This window comes from Papio anubis, chromosome 13, assembly GCF_008728515.1.
Source record: "Papio anubis isolate 15944 chromosome 13, Panubis1.0, whole genome shotgun sequence".
Lineage (NCBI taxonomy): Eukaryota > Metazoa > Chordata > Mammalia > Primates > Cercopithecidae > Papio > Papio anubis.
In genome coordinates this window covers 32255553-32273125 of record NC_044988.1, presented here as the reverse complement: position 1 = coordinate 32273125, position 17573 = coordinate 32255553, and the positions used below count along the sequence as shown (strand labels likewise).

At 36.0% G+C, this 17573-nt stretch overlaps 1 protein-coding gene across 15 annotated transcripts in view; it reads left to right on the top strand.

Moving 5' to 3' along the window:
• RFX3 (regulatory factor X3) overlaps positions 1-17573 on the top strand; it is a 311794-nt gene that overhangs the window by 183925 nt on the left and 110296 nt on the right. For all 15 annotated transcript variants that reach the window (XR_004177857.1, XR_004177855.1, XR_004177856.1 and 12 more), the window contains one exon: positions 15521-15779. Coding sequence is in view for 12 of the 15 variants with exons in the window: in XM_031654201.1 (XP_031510061.1) it covers positions 15521-15779 (259 nt within the window). In the remaining 3 variants the exon portion in view is untranslated. The remainder of the gene's footprint in view (positions 1-15520; positions 15780-17573) is intronic.

The following is a 17573-nucleotide window of genomic DNA, read 5'->3' as shown; positions in this document are numbered from 1 at the left end:
TGTACCCCGGGATGATAACTACATCTACTCTTTCCTTGAGTGATTTCATTTATTTCCATGATTTCAACCTATAAGTTCCATGAAGGCAGGACTTTTTTTTTTTATTCACCACTGTAATAACTTTTAACATCAGAAGTATTCATGACCTGTGAGTTCAGTTGTTGTTATCTATTATTATAACTAAAAACAGAATTCTGGTTAACTTCATATTCATTTTATAATTGTGACCAATGTACTTAAATATTCTGAGCTTTTTGTTATTGTTTCCATGGAAGTGGAAGGAGAATAATCTCAATCTTATTGAGTTTTTGTGAGGATACAAGGAAATATATTTAAAGTACTGAATACAGAGCCTGGTACATAATAGATGATACAAAACTAGAAGCTTTTCATTGACTCTTCCTTCTCTCATTTTTTGCTATATTTGGTCACTGAATCTACCCACATCACTACTGCCTAACGCTACCTCCATTCCCTATAAAATAAAATCTAACTTTCCACACTGGCATTCTCCCCATTCCTACTTCCCTAGCCTTATTTTCTACCTTCTAGGCATAACCAACTTTGTGCATTTTTCCCCAAATATTCCCCCTTCATACTTCTATGTTTTTGGACATGTCATTTTCTCTGCTGAAATAGCATTCTCTGTCTTCTCTCCTTTCCTCCCAGTCTCCCCAAACCCAGTCTAGTGTGATCTTTATAGACAGACATGTTACTCCCTTCTTTGTGACATGGACCCTGACTCTCCTTCTCTGCAGTTAGCTTATCCTTCCCTTATAAAAGGCAACATTATCCCCTGACTTTTACTTACAGCATTGTACTATGAATGCTTGTTTATGTTTCCCATAGTAGGAAGGACTCTCCCTGAATGGAAACTTGGCATTTTGTTTTATTTACATTTACTTAGGTGATTGGCCCATGATAAAGTCAGTAAATTTCTGTTACCCTCTTAAATCTATACCTCTTTACATATTTTAGACACACTGTGAATGTTTTTCACTCTACTTACTTGTTGTTTAGGTCCAGGGCCCCCTGGAGCATGATTTTGGAATCTTTACCGTAAACTTAATCTATTGTTGGCATTTATACCAAATGAAAAAGACACCTGCCACTTCGACCTTTATGCTCTTAGGGAAAATAAATGGCTTTCTAGACACTGCTAGAGGTCACCCAGTTGTCAGTTGTCATTTCATCTTTGTCTGTGATAAGCAGTAATGGTCACCTGCAGGGGAATGTGAGAATGGGAGTTTGTAGCTTTCATGACTGTTGTGGTACAATGTGACAAGGGAAAGGGCAGTTGGAATGGGTATTGAGAGAGTTAACTGTATAGTACCTATCACAGTTATTTCTCATTTTGTATTGGTCCAAGCTAAGGTGGAGAGATTAGTCTGTTAAGTATGAAATGGAGTACCAGTTGAGCTGAAAATCAGAAATCCAAAATACTCCCAAATCTGAAACTTTTTGAGCACCAACATAATGCTTAAGGGAACTACTCATCATGCATTTCAGATTTTAGATTTTCAGCTTAAGGATGCTCAACTGGTAAGTATATAATGCAAATATTTCAAAATGTGAAAAAGTAAAAAATTCGAAACAGTGCTTGTTCCAAGCATTTTGGATATAGGATACTCAACCTGTAACCTCAGTTAATCAAAAGTGCTTTATGTATCATCTAAAGAATAGTAAGCACTCAATAAACATTAGTTATTGCTGTAAAATTATGCACTTCGTTTACATTTTTCACTACTGCTTATAGTTCTAAATTCTGCATATTGTCTTGTGCATTTTTAAACTGCTTTACCAATGATCTTAGGGTCTTCCACATAATAGCTGAACATGAGTTGAATGAATTCATTCATTCACAAAACCTTAGAAAAACAGCATTTGTAAGGTAGGTTCTTTAAAACTATAGAGCCCGTTTAAGTGCAGAAATGATTCAAAGCAAATATCTAGTGCTAACATGTATTTTCTATGGCCCACTAGCTCAGTTGGTTAGATCATGACTAATGAGGTCTAGGTCATGAGGTCATTTGTCACAAAGTCCAATTAGCTTTGATCTGGTCTGTGTGGACTCAAATTGTATCCTCAACTCTAGCCGATAATGTCACAAATGTGCACTTTTGGTCAAGAGGGAGAAGATGCATCTTTAAAAACCTTTCTTTACTATCAAGGATGATTTTTGACTAAAGGTTCTGTAGCATCATTTTTATACTTAATAAGGAAATGTCATTGTGTTGCCATGAATTATACTCAAAATTTTAGCAACTAGGGACTATGAATATTTTTTCTCAAATAGGACTAGAAAATTTTTTTCAGCATAAGCTATTTCAGTCTTTCTGTAATTTTGTAGTGCTGACATTTGACTATTACAATTTTTGTCTCTAATGTTCATTTTAGGGTCTTTCTGTGACTTCTTTTTATTTGGCACACTTCCATGTATGTTAGGAAAGAATATTCCATATTCTTCTATTCTACCACACTGAATTAATAGCAAGTTAGTGTTTGATCCCTGACTTGTATCACAGTCAGAGTCCCACTTCTATGTGATAATAAATGCTTTTTGCTAATGATACTTCCAGAAAATAGGGACTCTGATCTTTATCATGAACTTTTGAGCACCCAATACATGGCCCTACAACCTGTGCATGCTTACTAATGCTCTTGTCACCAGTGTCCCCATGTCATGTAGCCATAATGCATGGGGTCTCACTCAAGAGGTGATGACAGCTCTCACAGATATGTGTCGTCACTTATGAAAAAGTGTAATCATTATAATTTGATGATACTAAAGTGTTTACCTGGTTCTCCCTGTGAATATGGACAATTACTGCCAGCAAAGCAGGCATAACAGTGTGGGTTAGTGAGTGAGCGTACATTTCAGTTAAACAACTGAGACTGCCTTACAGCACTGTGTGTTGGAATATAGTAGCTTTTTGCTCAAGGGAGAAGGTAATTTAATTCACTTTTGCCCCTGTTTATTTTATCCTTGCTTCTGTAGGAACCTGTGCTACATCATTTGTGTATTTCCTTGCAGTAGTTTTTCCAAGATTTTCCCAAAGGCTTGATCATTATCTTTATTTCTATAAATTCTTACTATTTATGATATTTAATCATTTAGAATACTATGATTAAACCTGCTGGGAAACATTGCATACCATGTAGAGAGTTCATTTCAATGGAAATTTCTTGGTGTAGTTAAGAAATATTTTTTTTAAATAAAAAGATTTTTTCTTCCCCCACTCTTTTTTGACTCATACCTCCCCCACTTGCTCCTACATCATGCTAGTCAAAGTGGAAATAGAGACATCATGCTGTATTGTGGTCAAATTAAGAAATCTTTATTTTAAAGGATTTTCTTATAAAACCATTCTTTGAAGCTTGCCCACTGTTTAGAGATAATCAGTGTTTTAAAACGCAAAATTGTTCATTGTGTGTATATCTGTTCTAGTAGTGTTCCTGTTTAGATTATAGATTTCTCAACTCCAATACATAACTTCTCATACCATGATCCATTATACATTAGTCCCTTAAGAGTTCTGTGGTTACACAAGCAGGGAAACACTATGTGATTCACTTTCTCTTTAGAACACTCAATTCCTGTTACCCTTTTCAAAGCTCTGAAAAGTCCTATAGAAATGTGTAGAACCACAGAACACTTTTACCTGAATAATATCTAATAAAATCACATGTTATGCTTTGGGAAATGGTACACTAATATATGTTGACATTGAATAATTTAAAATCCATTTTTAAAGTACTATACCTATAGTCATCTCTTGAAAAATCATGTATTAGTGCATTTTTGAAGTCATCTAATTATTTTCCCATACAGTTTAAATGATTAATAAGAAACCTTAAAAGGAATATTTCTTCAGTCTCTTTTCTTCTATAAGTGGAATATGAAATTTCAGTATTTGCAGGTGAAATTATGCTTTCTTCTTCTTATTCAAATGCTGTCTCCTTAAGAGAAATGGTTACGTGGAATTCTGTAATTGAGATGCGGAGGTGCTTTCTTCATTTATGCTTCTACTTGTGTACACATTCTGACTGATATAGGAGTTGGTTTTTGAATCCACTTGCCATTTAGATTTCAGTAATTGTATTATGGCTGGTTACGTAGAAATTTCTCTTGGAGAGAGGACTGCCCTTATGTGGAAAAGACCATGAAAGGGCACCCTGTTCGCTGTCTAATACCTAAAACCCATGATAGGTACTCAATCTGTATTTGCTGAATGAGTTAAATGAAGATTAGCATTTAATGATGGATGAGACAGGAGCTGACTACTTGGTGGCTTTAAGTACCAGAGATAAAATGAATGAAACTGAATTGAGATACTGCTGCCCACATGCTCTTCAGCCCCTTCCAAGCTTGCTTGCTTCTCCACATTACAATACAATTGCCCTTATCAAGGTCATTGATGACCTTCAGTTGTTAAATCTAACAGATATCCTTCTAGATTAAATTTACTTAATCTCTAGCCATCAATCAGTCAACCACTCTATCCTTAAATCAGTGTCTTTTTCTGGCTTCTCTGACTCTATATTCTTTTCTCTTCCTATCTTATTTGCTTCTCCTCATTCTTATTATTGACCAGATAAGTTTTCTGTGACTTTAGCTTCAGAAGCATATTGGTGTACATATTTCTCCAGTATTCTCTAAGAGAGACCACATTTCTTCCATAACATGTATGACTATCTGTCATTCTCTTGGCTATCATTCTTAACTGATCACTTATCTCTCCCCCACTAGAATGTAAGCTTAATGTGGGCAGGGACCTGGTTTGTTTGCATCCTGTTCTCTCTCTAATACCTAGAACAGTGGCCCATGATAGGTGCTCAATCTGTATTTGTTGAATGAATTAAAGACTAGCATTGAATGATAGGTGAGAGAGGAGCTGACTACTTGGTGGCTTTAGGTACACAGGGAAAAAATGAATGAAACTGAATTGAGATGCTGCTGATGTAGCATTCACATAGCTTTCTTATTTGTTTTGTTGTGTTTTTTCCTCTGGTGAAAAACTTTTGAGACTTACATGTGTGTGGTTACTCAGTTTTTCTTGTTTATAAATTTTTATCAGTGACTTCAAATCAAATCTTTTATAATGGCATTTCTGCTAAAATTGATTTAAGTCCATATTTATTTCCCTGACCTCTGTTGTCAGGGCAAGTGACTCATATATGTACTGACTATGTATATCTTTTTGGTATGCTTCAAAAACCATTATAGCACTGGAAATTTTGGTAATGTTATCATGAGCAACTGCCACAGAATATAAAATTACTTTTTATAACAGTAGAGTTCGGGGTTTTTTTTAAACTCAAGTAGGCTAAAAGAATTAATTTATTTTATTTTATTTTTGAGATGGAGTCTCACTCTGTCACCCAAGCTGGAGTGCAATGGTGCCATCTCAGCTCAATGCAACCTCCGTCTCCTGGGTTCAAGCGATTCTCCTGCCTCAGCCTCCTGAGTAGCTGGGACTACAGGCGCACGCTACCACAGCTGGCTAATTTTTGTACTTTTTAGTAGAAACAGGGTTTCTCCATATTGGCCAAGGTGGTCTTGAACTCCTGACCTCGTGATCTGCCTGCCTTGGCCTCCCAAAGTGCTGGAATTACAGGCGTGAGCCACCGCACCTGGCCTAGAATAAATTTTAAAACACCTTTTCCCTTTCATTCCTGTGAAAATCAGGTTTCATAATTGTAGTATCAACTAGTACAATGGTTCTCAAAGTGTATTCCCCAGACCAGTAGCATTCACATCAACTGAGAACTTGTTAGAAATGCCTGCTTTTGGTGCCCACCCCAGTTCTACAGAATTAGGAACTTTGGGGGTGGGACCTAGCTCTCTGTGTTGCAACAGGCACTCCAGGTGATTCTGATGCACATCAAAAGTGTGAGAACCACTGTTCTACCCTACAGAAATAAAGAATTTAAATGCTAAGTAAAGATGTGCAGTTCCTTACAAAATAATCATACGATGGTATAAAGTTATGATTCCAGTACTCTATATTATCAGCATATATAGTAATGAAAATACGACACATGAAGGAGAAAACTCAGTAAATTATTACAAGAAGTATTACTGACTTTTAACATTTATTCTTGCATTTCCTCCCCAGTAGGTATAGCAATGGCTGAATAAATGCTTTTTATTGTTTTACTTTTTATTATGGCAGTTGAAGTTAGAAGAAATAAGTATGTCTTTTGAATATAAGTGAAAGCAGATGTTTTGTTAGTGATATTCAGTAGTATTTATCACTTTATATTTAACCTATTGTTTTTTATTCTTATGTAATAAGGTGAGATTTAATATCAGGTCAATTGAATTCCTTTCTGAAGTACTGTTTTCCTTTTGGTGTCTTCCACAAAATAGACATGTCATCTTTCTGGTGTATCCTCTGCCTTCAGTCTGATGTGGAGCACTTGAGAATATCTGTTTTGAAACTTAAATAAGTCAATAAGTAGTGCATGTGGGCCAGGCAGAGATTTTACATATATACGTGTGTGTGTGTGTGTGTGTGTGTGTGTGTGTATGCAATTTGTTGAAGATTCCAAATAATGTAGCTACTTCTTTGCAGGGCTTTGGTGGTCCATGTAAAAACTACATAATTTGAAGCTGTTTAAGGCAGAGGTTCTTGGTTTCAAGCAACAGAAACCAACTCTGGCCTATTTAAGACAAAGAATTTATTGAAAGATATTTGTTACTCACAGAATTTCCAGGAAGTCTGGAGAATCACGCTGGGAAAAGGCAGGCACAAGTAATGTCAGGCAGCAGGCAGACCTTGCACAAAACCATAGCACAGAGAGAGTGCAGTACAGACACCACACCACTGCAGCCATCCCAAACACTGTCTGCCATTGCTACCCCTGGATACTGATCTTGGATCCTGGCCCTACTGCCACTGTAAACTTGACATGTCTCTCACAGTGTGTCACCATTTCCATTGCTTTGTGCCCCTAGCTCCTTATTTAGAGCAAGTCCACCTGGTTATTTGAGTGCTAAGTTGATTTCCTTTAGCTTGTTTATAAGGGAGGTTGGAAAAGCCAGTACCTGGCTTTTTGAGCTATTATATTTGGAAGTGGGATTAGTCTCCCACCAACATTCACAAGTTAAGAAACTGTACAAACATAGAGAGTTCAGATGCTGTATAACGAACAGAAATTACGATAAGTATCTCTACTTCAATGAATCTTCAACATGATAAAAATGGACTAGATTCCTAGGCAGGGATATAGGCTATAGGTCTTTCTGGCCATAAATCACAATGCTTAAAATTGTGGAATAAGTATTTAGGATATTAGTAATTCCTTTGAATTAAGGAATTTTAAATCCTTTGTGGGTAGTGACTTTGCTATGCTTTATATGCTGTTTTATCTGTTACAAAATATGGTTCTTGAGACATACTCAATAATTATCTGTTGATCAACTGACAGAATCACTTAATTAATTATTGGTTGTCTGTGTTCCCTGGAATCAATCAATTAATCACTGGTTGTCTGTGTTCTGTGGAGCCCTGGAGTTCTACGGTGGAGGAGAGGCGCAGAGGGGGCTGTACTGGGAAGGAAAGAGAGAAACAGACTCTGCTCCATCATCTGTGTCCCCCCTTCAACTGGAGCATGTTCTACTTTTATCCATTTGACACTTTGAAGTTAATATATAAATTTAATTGGAAAAGAGTCTACACACCAGTGGGCTTGAAAGTAATTTAAAAAGTAATTAAATAATGAGAAGAAAAGAGCGTCCTACCTTCTTTTTACTGTTTGTTTTTAATATTGACTGAAATGGTTTTCCTGGTCAATTATTTTTGGTAAGGAGTGTGTGGATTCATGGGACATTTTCTGAAAAAAACAAGAAAATTCTACAGCAAGAAATAAAATATTTACTAGATTTCTCTAAAAACCAAATATTACTTTCTCTTCCAAGTCCTTAGAAATAAAAACAAAACAAAAAAGTGTAGGGCCAGTTTTTATCCTGCTCCAAAACATATGGCTGATTTCCTTAATCATATAGCGAGTTTTCTAAGAAAATTTTAATTTGCCATTCCTCTTTAAATCCAGTTTATTTGGTAGTGTGTACACATTTCAAACAGGTAGCATAAAAGAAAGAGCGCTGGACTGGGAGATAGCCAGACCAGAGTTCCAGTCTTCCTTCATCTTTTCACTCTCTGTGTCATCCTCAGAGCAAGTGTTCTTACCTCCTCACATCTTACTTTCCCCATCTATAGAAGTGGGGTAACAACTTCTAACCTGTATGATTAACTTCATGTAGATTAAGGAAGATAATATATCCCCCTGTCTCTTAAAAACATTTGTCCCTGGTTCCCAAATGCACCTCTTGTGCTCTCAAACTTTTCTAAGATACTAAAAAGTGGCTCATTCTGACTGCCTTTAGTTATTAACTCAGTCTAGTTCAATCAGACATATAAATGCCCTCACTTCACTGAGCAAGCTTCCAATAAGATCACCTCCTATTGTTGTATCTAATTCGCAGGTTCCAGAATCATCTTACATGGCCCATCACAGTCATGGTCCCTGATTGCAACTCCATTTTCTCATGGTGTATTTTTACCTGTCTGGCCTCAGGACTTTGTAGGTTGGCTCTCTGGCTAGAACATTGCCCTACCTCCTCCTACCCATAAGGCCTTTACCACTATCCCAGCCCAAATCAGAATCCAAACTTCTTACAATAGTCTGTAACAGTGGCTTTTAAGCTTTTAAAACTATCACCCACTGTGAGAAAGTTAGGCATACATTTCATACTCTGGTAAGTACATACACACATACCCGGGCATTCACACACACATCATTTATGTGTATATTCTGTATATGATAGAAACAAAATTTCTAAAAATGATTCTTATTCAGTGTAATAAGCACTGATGTTTTCTAGTCTAGTCTAGTCTCTTTTTTAAATGCTGTTGTGACCTATTAAAATTCATTTCATGACCCACTACTGGATCATGGCCTGCAGTTAAGAAAATTGTTTACACTGCATGCATGTTTAGTTTTTACCTACTTTAACCTCATTTCCTTCTAACAGCTTTCTCATATGTTGTATCTAAAATACTTAAGACTTCTAATTTCTTTCTAAATATCAGTATCTTTCCTGTGTTGTGTGCTATGTTGTGAGTTTTTGTATTCTCTTCCTAAAATATTATTCTTCCTGTTTTCCGTGGGGCTGACTCCTTTTCATCTTTTAGTTTCAGTCTAAAAAAAAAATCTGGCTTTCAGGGATAACTTTCCTTAACTATCCTATCTAGTATGCTCTCTCTTATTTATTCTACTTTTTTTTTTTTTTTTTTCATTTTTTTTTGAGACGGAGTCTCGCTCTGTCACCCATGCTGGAGTACAGGGGCTCGATCTCGGCTTACTGCAAGCTCCGCCTCCTGGGTTCATGCCATTCTCCTGCCTCAGCCTCCCCAGTAGCTGGGACCACAGGCACCCGCCACCACGTGCAGCTAATTTTTTGTATTTTTAGTAGAGACAAGGTCTCACCGTGTTAGCCAGGATGATCTCGATCTCCTAACCTTGTGATCCGCCTGCCTCGGCCTCCCAAAGTGCTGGGATTACAGGCGTGAGACACCAAGCCTCTGGCCTATTCTACTTTTATATTGTATTTTTTTGCTTTCATAGGAATGAAGAAAACTTCTAATTGTCTTATTTTCTTTCTTATTTTTGCCCACTTTCTCCTTGTGTTATATAGCCCTAATAACAGTAGAGGTCATGTCTGTGTTGTTCCTTTTATTCTAGGTGCCAGAATAGATGCTTATTAAATATTTGTTAAAAGAATGTATGCAGAGTAGCCTAAAAGCAATAAAATGTTGTACCCATGTAAGATAATGGTTACCATATCTATATTCCATCTTTATAATACAATTTATGGTATGAGATTTACAAGCTACTTTATTTCCTTAATTTATCACTTTCATGCCATTGCTTGATTTTATAGTGACAAGCTTATTGGTTGGAGGATATTCAAAATCTTAGTAAAATACAAAATACAGAATTTAGAGATACTGAGTATCTGGAATTGTGGATAAGACACCTGAAGATAAAGAAAACAGAAAAAATTGGTTATGGCTAAGATAAATTGCCATAATCATTCTAGTGAATAAGTAAGTAGGGAATATTCAAGGTCATCCTTAGCCAAGGTAGTGCTAAGGCACAATGGGAAACAAACAGCACAAAATTACTGAATTCAATGAATCAGAGTCCTGACATTTACATAGAACCTTATAATAGAGTCAGCTATGAAGAAGCTTCTGTCAGCAAGTATACACATATCGATGTGTTCACATTCATTACTGGATACATATGCAGAACAATGGAAAGATTTCTATGCTGCTATAGAAATAATATAACATAGTTTCATGATTTAGTCTATGGTAATCAATACAGAACAAACAAAATGAACACAGCGGTATCTTTTAAATGTGCACAGAATTGCTTGGGGATTTATCTATTTCAGGAATGTACAGTCCAGAAATAGTTAGCTGCTTTCAATCTGATATGCCAAAAATTGAGTCGTTTTCTTGAACATATGTTTAGGAAATTTCTGGAGAAAATAGTGTGCAAGCAGTAACTCTTATGAAGAATATATTCAGTATACAATATAAAAGATGAGCTGATCTGAGATATCAGAATTAGAGAGTCTATTTCTGGTACCTTAAAAAGAACTGTTTATTTTTGCTGTTGGTGCTTCCTTTTTAAAATTAATTCTTAAGTATTTATTCAGGAACTTAAAGTATTTAGACATGGAAAAAACCTTTAGGAGTTACCTGTTACTTGTGCATGTTTCTGGCTCTGGCTCTGGCTCCAGGGACTCCAACAAGTGGGTTCATGCTTGTCTTCTTACCTTTAAGGGACAGTGGCTAAGGATATGATGATGATGATGATGATTAATTTGGAGATGGAGTCTCGCTCTGTTGCCCAGGCTGGAGTGCAGTGGTATGACCTCAGCTCACTGCAACCTCCATCTCCCAGGTTCAAGCGATTCTTCTGCCTCGGCTTCCCAAGTAGCTGGGATTACAGGTGTGTGCCACCATGCCTGTCTGATTTTTTGTATTTTTTTTAGTAAAGACGGGGTTTCACCATGTTGGCCAGGCTGGTCTCAAACTCCTGACCTCAGGTGATCCATCCACCTCAGCCTCTCAAAGTGCTGGGATTGTGGGCATGAGCCACCGTGCCTGGCCCAGCTAAGGATATTATAATCTGCCTGTATTACTCAACCCAGTGTTTGAAAGTCTCCCCCATTTCCAATTGCAAGTGTATTTTTGTCAAAGCCAAATTCAGACAATTTATCACACTTCATTCCTTAATATAATTGTGTGCTTTTTCTCTCTAAAAATTGCTACTCTTTACCCCAGTGTGTGTTTATAGAGTAGCCAAGCCTTGTCCACAGTCGCACAATGTAGTAATGGGGATAGTTTATGGATTAGGCATACTCTTTAGTGACTTTATCCCTTCTCCTCTTCTTTGGTCATTTTTTAGCTTATGAACTGACTTTGAGGGCTATATAGAGATTTTATATATCTGTGATGCATTTATTTGCATTACTGTCCTTTACTGAGTATAATGATACAAAGAGGACAGGCCCAAAAGCTGCAGTGATCCCTTGGGATGTTTTTCTTATGGTGGGGTAGCAACTTCCATGATCACAGAACATCTAAAATTCCAATCTGAAGTGCTAAGTATCTTCTGAAATGGCCCTGCCTTTTCCATGGCTGCTTCTTTACAGTTGCAAGTACATCGTCTATAGGCCTCTTTCTGGGTAATAATGGAGAATAGTGTAGTGCTAGAAAACAGTAAAGTAAGCTGTAAGGAAATCTCAAAATAGCAACAAGAAGTTCATATGGTCCCTATTCCATTTGTTAAGCTATTCCTTAGTAGTTGTTGACATGTATCATTGACAGATGTAAAAAGTTATGTTCCTTTTTTTTGACATAATGGTTGAGAATATAGATTGTTTAGATTCCAGATCCATGATTCATCAGCTCTGTGCTGTAGACTAAGTTATTTAACCAATCCAAACTTCAGTTATTCACCTTGTATGTGAAACAGGAATTATTAATATAACAACACCTACCTCATGGAATTATTATGAAAATTTAATGAGCTAATGCCTAAAAAGCACATAGAATAGTACCTGTTGCATAGTAAATGGTCAGTAAATATTAGCTATATTTAGCTATTATTATGTTTTATTTGAGAAATCTGCTTACTAGTAGGGGGCATCCTGAATCATCCTGCTTGGATGATAAAAAGGAAAGGGGGCACCATGTCCTGCATCTGTCAAAGTATTTATTGTCCTATATCTGTTTCTACAGCTTATTTGACTATACTTAAATATCAACATCAGATTGTGCTGTTTTAAGCATAGTTAAGTGGGGCCACTGTCATATTTGGTAGACAAAAATTAAAATGACCCCAGTTCTCATTTTATCAAAATTTGAAACCAACATGGCTGTTTTATTTTATTAAATAAACATGTAAATAAAGAAACAAATGAGATTTCCAGTTGGGAAATACAGCAGTGATGAGAAGAATGGTACATGTATTTTAAGTGACACTTTTCTATGTCACTTTAAAAAAAAAACATTTTCTATGAATCTGTTTCTATCATCACCCCAGACTAAACTTTTTACCTGGATTTGCTGCAGCTCTTTCTGGAAAGGGCACTTTACCCAGTGTGGAATATTTTCAGAACACCCTTATTATTTTACTAAAGTATGTATTGTAAATTACAAGTATAATTTATAATGAGTTAAAAGTACTTGTTTTAAATTAATCAAAAATCTTGGAGTAGTTTAGCATAATTTCTTATGTTTTAACAAAATAAAAGATTTGTGATACAGAAATTTATGAAACTGGCTATTATGTCTACTGTAGTTTTAAATATTTTTATTTGTTGACTGCTTAGTGTGCCAGCTATGTACCAGCAACTGTGTTAAGTGTTGAGAGTACTGATGGGAGTAGGAAGACTCGAGGAAATTAACACATCAAGAGCTATGTTTCAGGAATTCAAAGCATGTTGGGAAAGTACAGAGCATAAAACATAACAGCCCTGTGAGGAGTGGCCATAGAGGGCAAAGGATGCAGAAAATAATTTTGAGATAAGGAGCTTCTGTTGGGAGTTTAAGGATGATTAGGACAAAGGAAGGGAGGTGGAAAAAAATGAAAAGGCCTTTTAGGCAGAAGAATTCTTATGTAGTGAAGTAGAAAGGCAAGAGAAAAGGGCACTTTAGCAGGACCAGAAAAATGGCCAATATGATGCGAGTGAAGAGAGCATTTGATAACATGGCTAATACCAAGTCTTGAGATTATATAGTCACGACCCCCTGATGATTTTTGTAAGATGGACAAGAGTTTTGAACTTTTTTCTGAAGGCAAGAGAGAATCATAGGAAGGTTTTGAAGCAGTTTTATTTTTATATTTGCATTATAGAACATTCTCCTGGCAGCAAAGTTGGAGATAGATTGCAAGAGCAACTGATTAGAGAAGGGAAAATCAATTAGAAGGCAGTTGCAGGTTGATCATCCCTAATGCAAAATCCAAAATCTGAAATGCTCGAAAATTTGAAAGTTTTTGAGCACCAACATAAGAGTGACATCTTTGGTTTCTGATGGTTCAATATATACAAACTTTGTGTCATGCACAAAATTATTTAAAATATTTTATAAAATTACCTTCAGGCTATGTGTATAAGATGTATATGAAACATAAGTGACTTTCATATTTAGATATGGGTCCTATCCCCAGGATCTCTCATTTTATATATGAAAATATTCCAAAATCTGAAAAAAATCCAAAATCCAAAACACTTGTGGTCCCAAGCATTGTTGATAAGGTATTCTCAGCCTGTATAATAGAGAACATTATGAATTAAAGTAGTGTGTATGATAATGGAAAAAGAGAATTGGAAAATTATTTAGAAGATAAAATTGACAGGACTCAGCAACTCATGTCAGTTAGAAGGAAGAGTAATCAATAATTTCCAACGCTGAGGATGGTGGTGCTGCCCTCTACTGAGAAGCGGAAGTGTGGAAGAAAGAACAAGAGAGGAAAGGAATCTCATCATGTTACATTTTACACAGCCTCCCATATTTCATAGGAGTTCTGAGTAGTGATGACCACTTGGCTGTTAGAAACCCAGATTTAATATTCTTAAAGTATAACTAGGAAGTAAAGAGAGCAATCATACCAACTTACGTAAGATTGTTTACTAAGAGCGTGTAAATGATTATACGGTACTGTATGTAGTAAAGGTCTTTGATCTAAATAAAAATAAGAGCTCAAAACAGAAAACTCAGAAAAATATTAATATTTGATGATGTGGTAGAAAAATTGGAGATTCCAAAAGGCTCTTGAGAGGTTATGGTAAAAAGCAAAAAGTGGAAAAGAAGGGCCGTAGAAATTAAGGGACAAAAGAGGTTAAGATGTCCAGACTTTAAGATACATATAGGACATGTCTGAAAACATACACACCAAACTCTCAGGAATGGCTAGCTTTAGGAGGTAGCATTGAAGATAACAGCAAAAGAACTGGGAATTTCTATTTTGTATTTGAATGTTTAAAACATGTTCTATATATATTTTTATAACTTCTTGAGAACTTAGTATTTTAAAATAAAAAGTTAAAAAGATCCTCTTAAAATTGAAGTTATAGTCAATTGAAAATAAAAATAGATGAATCAAATAAGCTTAATCAGAACAGAAAAGGGAGGGAAAGGGTAACATGGAGTGGCCAACAGTGTCATACTATAGATAGGTCACAAGAGATAAGGACTGACAGGAGTCTTTTAGCTTGGTATTTAGCTGTGGTCACAAGTGACCTTATTAAAAGCAGTTCTAATGAAAGGCTAAGGGCAGAAGCTTGACTGTAATTGTTGGAAAGTGGAAAGTGAGGACATGAAGAGTTGGAATAGTCATCTTATAAAAGAGGAGCTTAAGTGTGAAGGGATAGAGAGAGATGAGGGAGGGACTTAGTGTCCAAGGTGAGTAAACTATTTGCTTAAGATCCTTGTAGCGGTAAGAAAGAGATCCATGCTAGCTCCTTTAGTCATGGAGGTTTATTGGGACTCACCCAGGAATGTTAAGTAGTCTGAGTATTAGCAAAGTAGGAGCTAAGTCAACTACTCACACTACTCCTACTTATTCCAGGTTCCAGCTTTTCTAAAACTGGGATTTGTAGTACGTTTTATAAGCAATTGAAGTTGTTCAGCAAGATTTCTTGGAGGGAAGAGACCTGAGCTTATTTATATGCTGGAGGTAGGCACCAGGAGAGGGCAAAATCTCTGTAGTACAGAACTAGTTGAGGTACTTATTTAAATGGGTAAACCCTTAATTTGAAAAGTAAATCAAACTGTTTCTGGGAATGAAGTTTTGTACAAAATGCAAAACTTGCCATATTCCGAGAGCTAAGCCAACCAATATGTTTCAATTACATTCATATTAGGAAAAAAATTAATAAGATGACATAAATAAGCTAGTAAATTTCTTTTTTCTTCTTCTTCTTCTAAAGCCGAACAACAACGTATCCTTACACAGAGACGCAGATGTACAGCCAAAACACTGGAGGGAATTACTTTGATACTCAAGGGAGTTCCGCCCAGGTGACTACCGTGGTCTCATCCCACAGTATGGTGGGCACTGGTGGGATTCAGATGGGCGTCACAGGAGGACAACTCATCAGCAGCTCTGGAGGAACCTATCTGATCGGCAACTCAATGGAGAATTCTGGTCACTCAGTGACACACACAACTCGGGCCTCCCCAGCGACAGTAAGTATTTGAGTTTTTGGTAGTTTAATTTAGCTTTTAATAGTCTCTAATGAACATTTCCTTTTATAGAGGGAAAAGAACAACACAGATGGGACTGGGGCAAGAATGTGTTAGATAGTTTTAATATTGTGATAGTTTGCAGAATATAGTCTATGTAGTATTATGCAGAATGTTACTGATACGTATGCCCTCTAATCAGGTGAATTAGAGTTTTTAATTTTACTGGCAAATTAGAAAGGTGAGTTTTGCTCATTGAACTGCTGGTTTTCATAAGCTGTCTTCCATCAGTAAAATATCTTAAATTTATATAGAAAGAACTCACTTTCATATTATGCTTACTTTATGAGATAAAAGCCAGGCAGTAATACAGAGAATAAAATATAATTTAGCTTGGAATTTTCACTTCTTTCAACAATAATATTTATGCTAGCTCATCCCCAGAGAAGTTACATTATGTAAGCCAGCATTTCCCAAACCTTAAATATGTAAATTTTGCCATATTCTCATGCCAACTGTATTATTACTAACTTAATACATTTTCTAAGTTGACTCACTTTTAAAATAGAAAATCGTGTGTAATTTTTTCCTAATACATATTGAAATCAGTGTTTAAATAGTAAAATTAAAAATATTTACTCACGTGTCATGTGTAAATTCGTGTTTCATTCCACCAGAGAGATACTTTAGGAAGCATTAGTATAGGTGATTCAGATGAAAAATATTTGTGTTGGCTCTGATCATAGATATGAGTGAATAGTATCTTAGTCTTAGGAACATACATATTTAAGTTAAATTTAATAGATATATTTATTTTAACACATTGGGTTATTCTTTGTTTGTGGGGTTTTTTTGTTTGTTTGTTTTTGTTTTTTTAGATGAAGTTTCACTCTTTGGCCCAGGCTGGAGTGGCAGTAGTGCAATCTCAGCTCACTGCAACCCCTTCCTTCTGGGTTCAAGTGATTCTCCTGCCTCAGCCTCCCAAGTAGCTGGGACTACAGGCACATGCCACCATGCCCAGCTAATTTTTGTATTTTTTTTAGTAGAGATGGAATTTCACCATGCTGGCCAGGCTGGTCTCAAACTCCTGACCTTAGGTGACCCACCCTCTTCAGCCTCCCAAAGTACTGGGATTACAAGCATGTGAGCCACTGAGCCCGGCCAACACAGTGTATTTTAATGTACTGAAATGATGTAATAGAAATAGCCATAGAAAGTTTTGCAGAATTTGATATCATCAAACTCTAGCCTGAACTTCTGTTTTTCACCTCAACTAAGCATATGAGAATGGTCATTTAGAACCACATAGCTAAAGCAGCAATGGAATAGATTTTCTAGGTGTTACATATAAAAGGGTGCTGGGGATTTGAATTAAGGAGATGTATCCCATTTTATCATCTCATCATATAGTTTGTTCTTGCAATGAAATAGAGATAGAAATAAATTGGGGAGAAAATAGTAATATGAGAAGCTTTATATTTCTCATTTTATGGATTTTCTCCAGGATATTATATGTGCTTGGTAAGTACTCTGTATATACTTTGTATATTTGTAGTAATTTCTTGTGTTCCTACTTTAATCATTCAGTGCCTTTTCCCTAATACATTTTTTAAAAACTCTTGATTTTAATTCAGTATTTGTTACTAACATCAGAATAGATGACTAGCTCTTCTGAGCGGAGAGTTCCTTTTTGTAATTTTTTTCTTTGTAATTTTGAAGCATTTCTTATGTGTATTTATTGTCTCTTGCTTTTAATAATATTAAATACAGTATTTTAAACCTTTTAGTCACACTAGT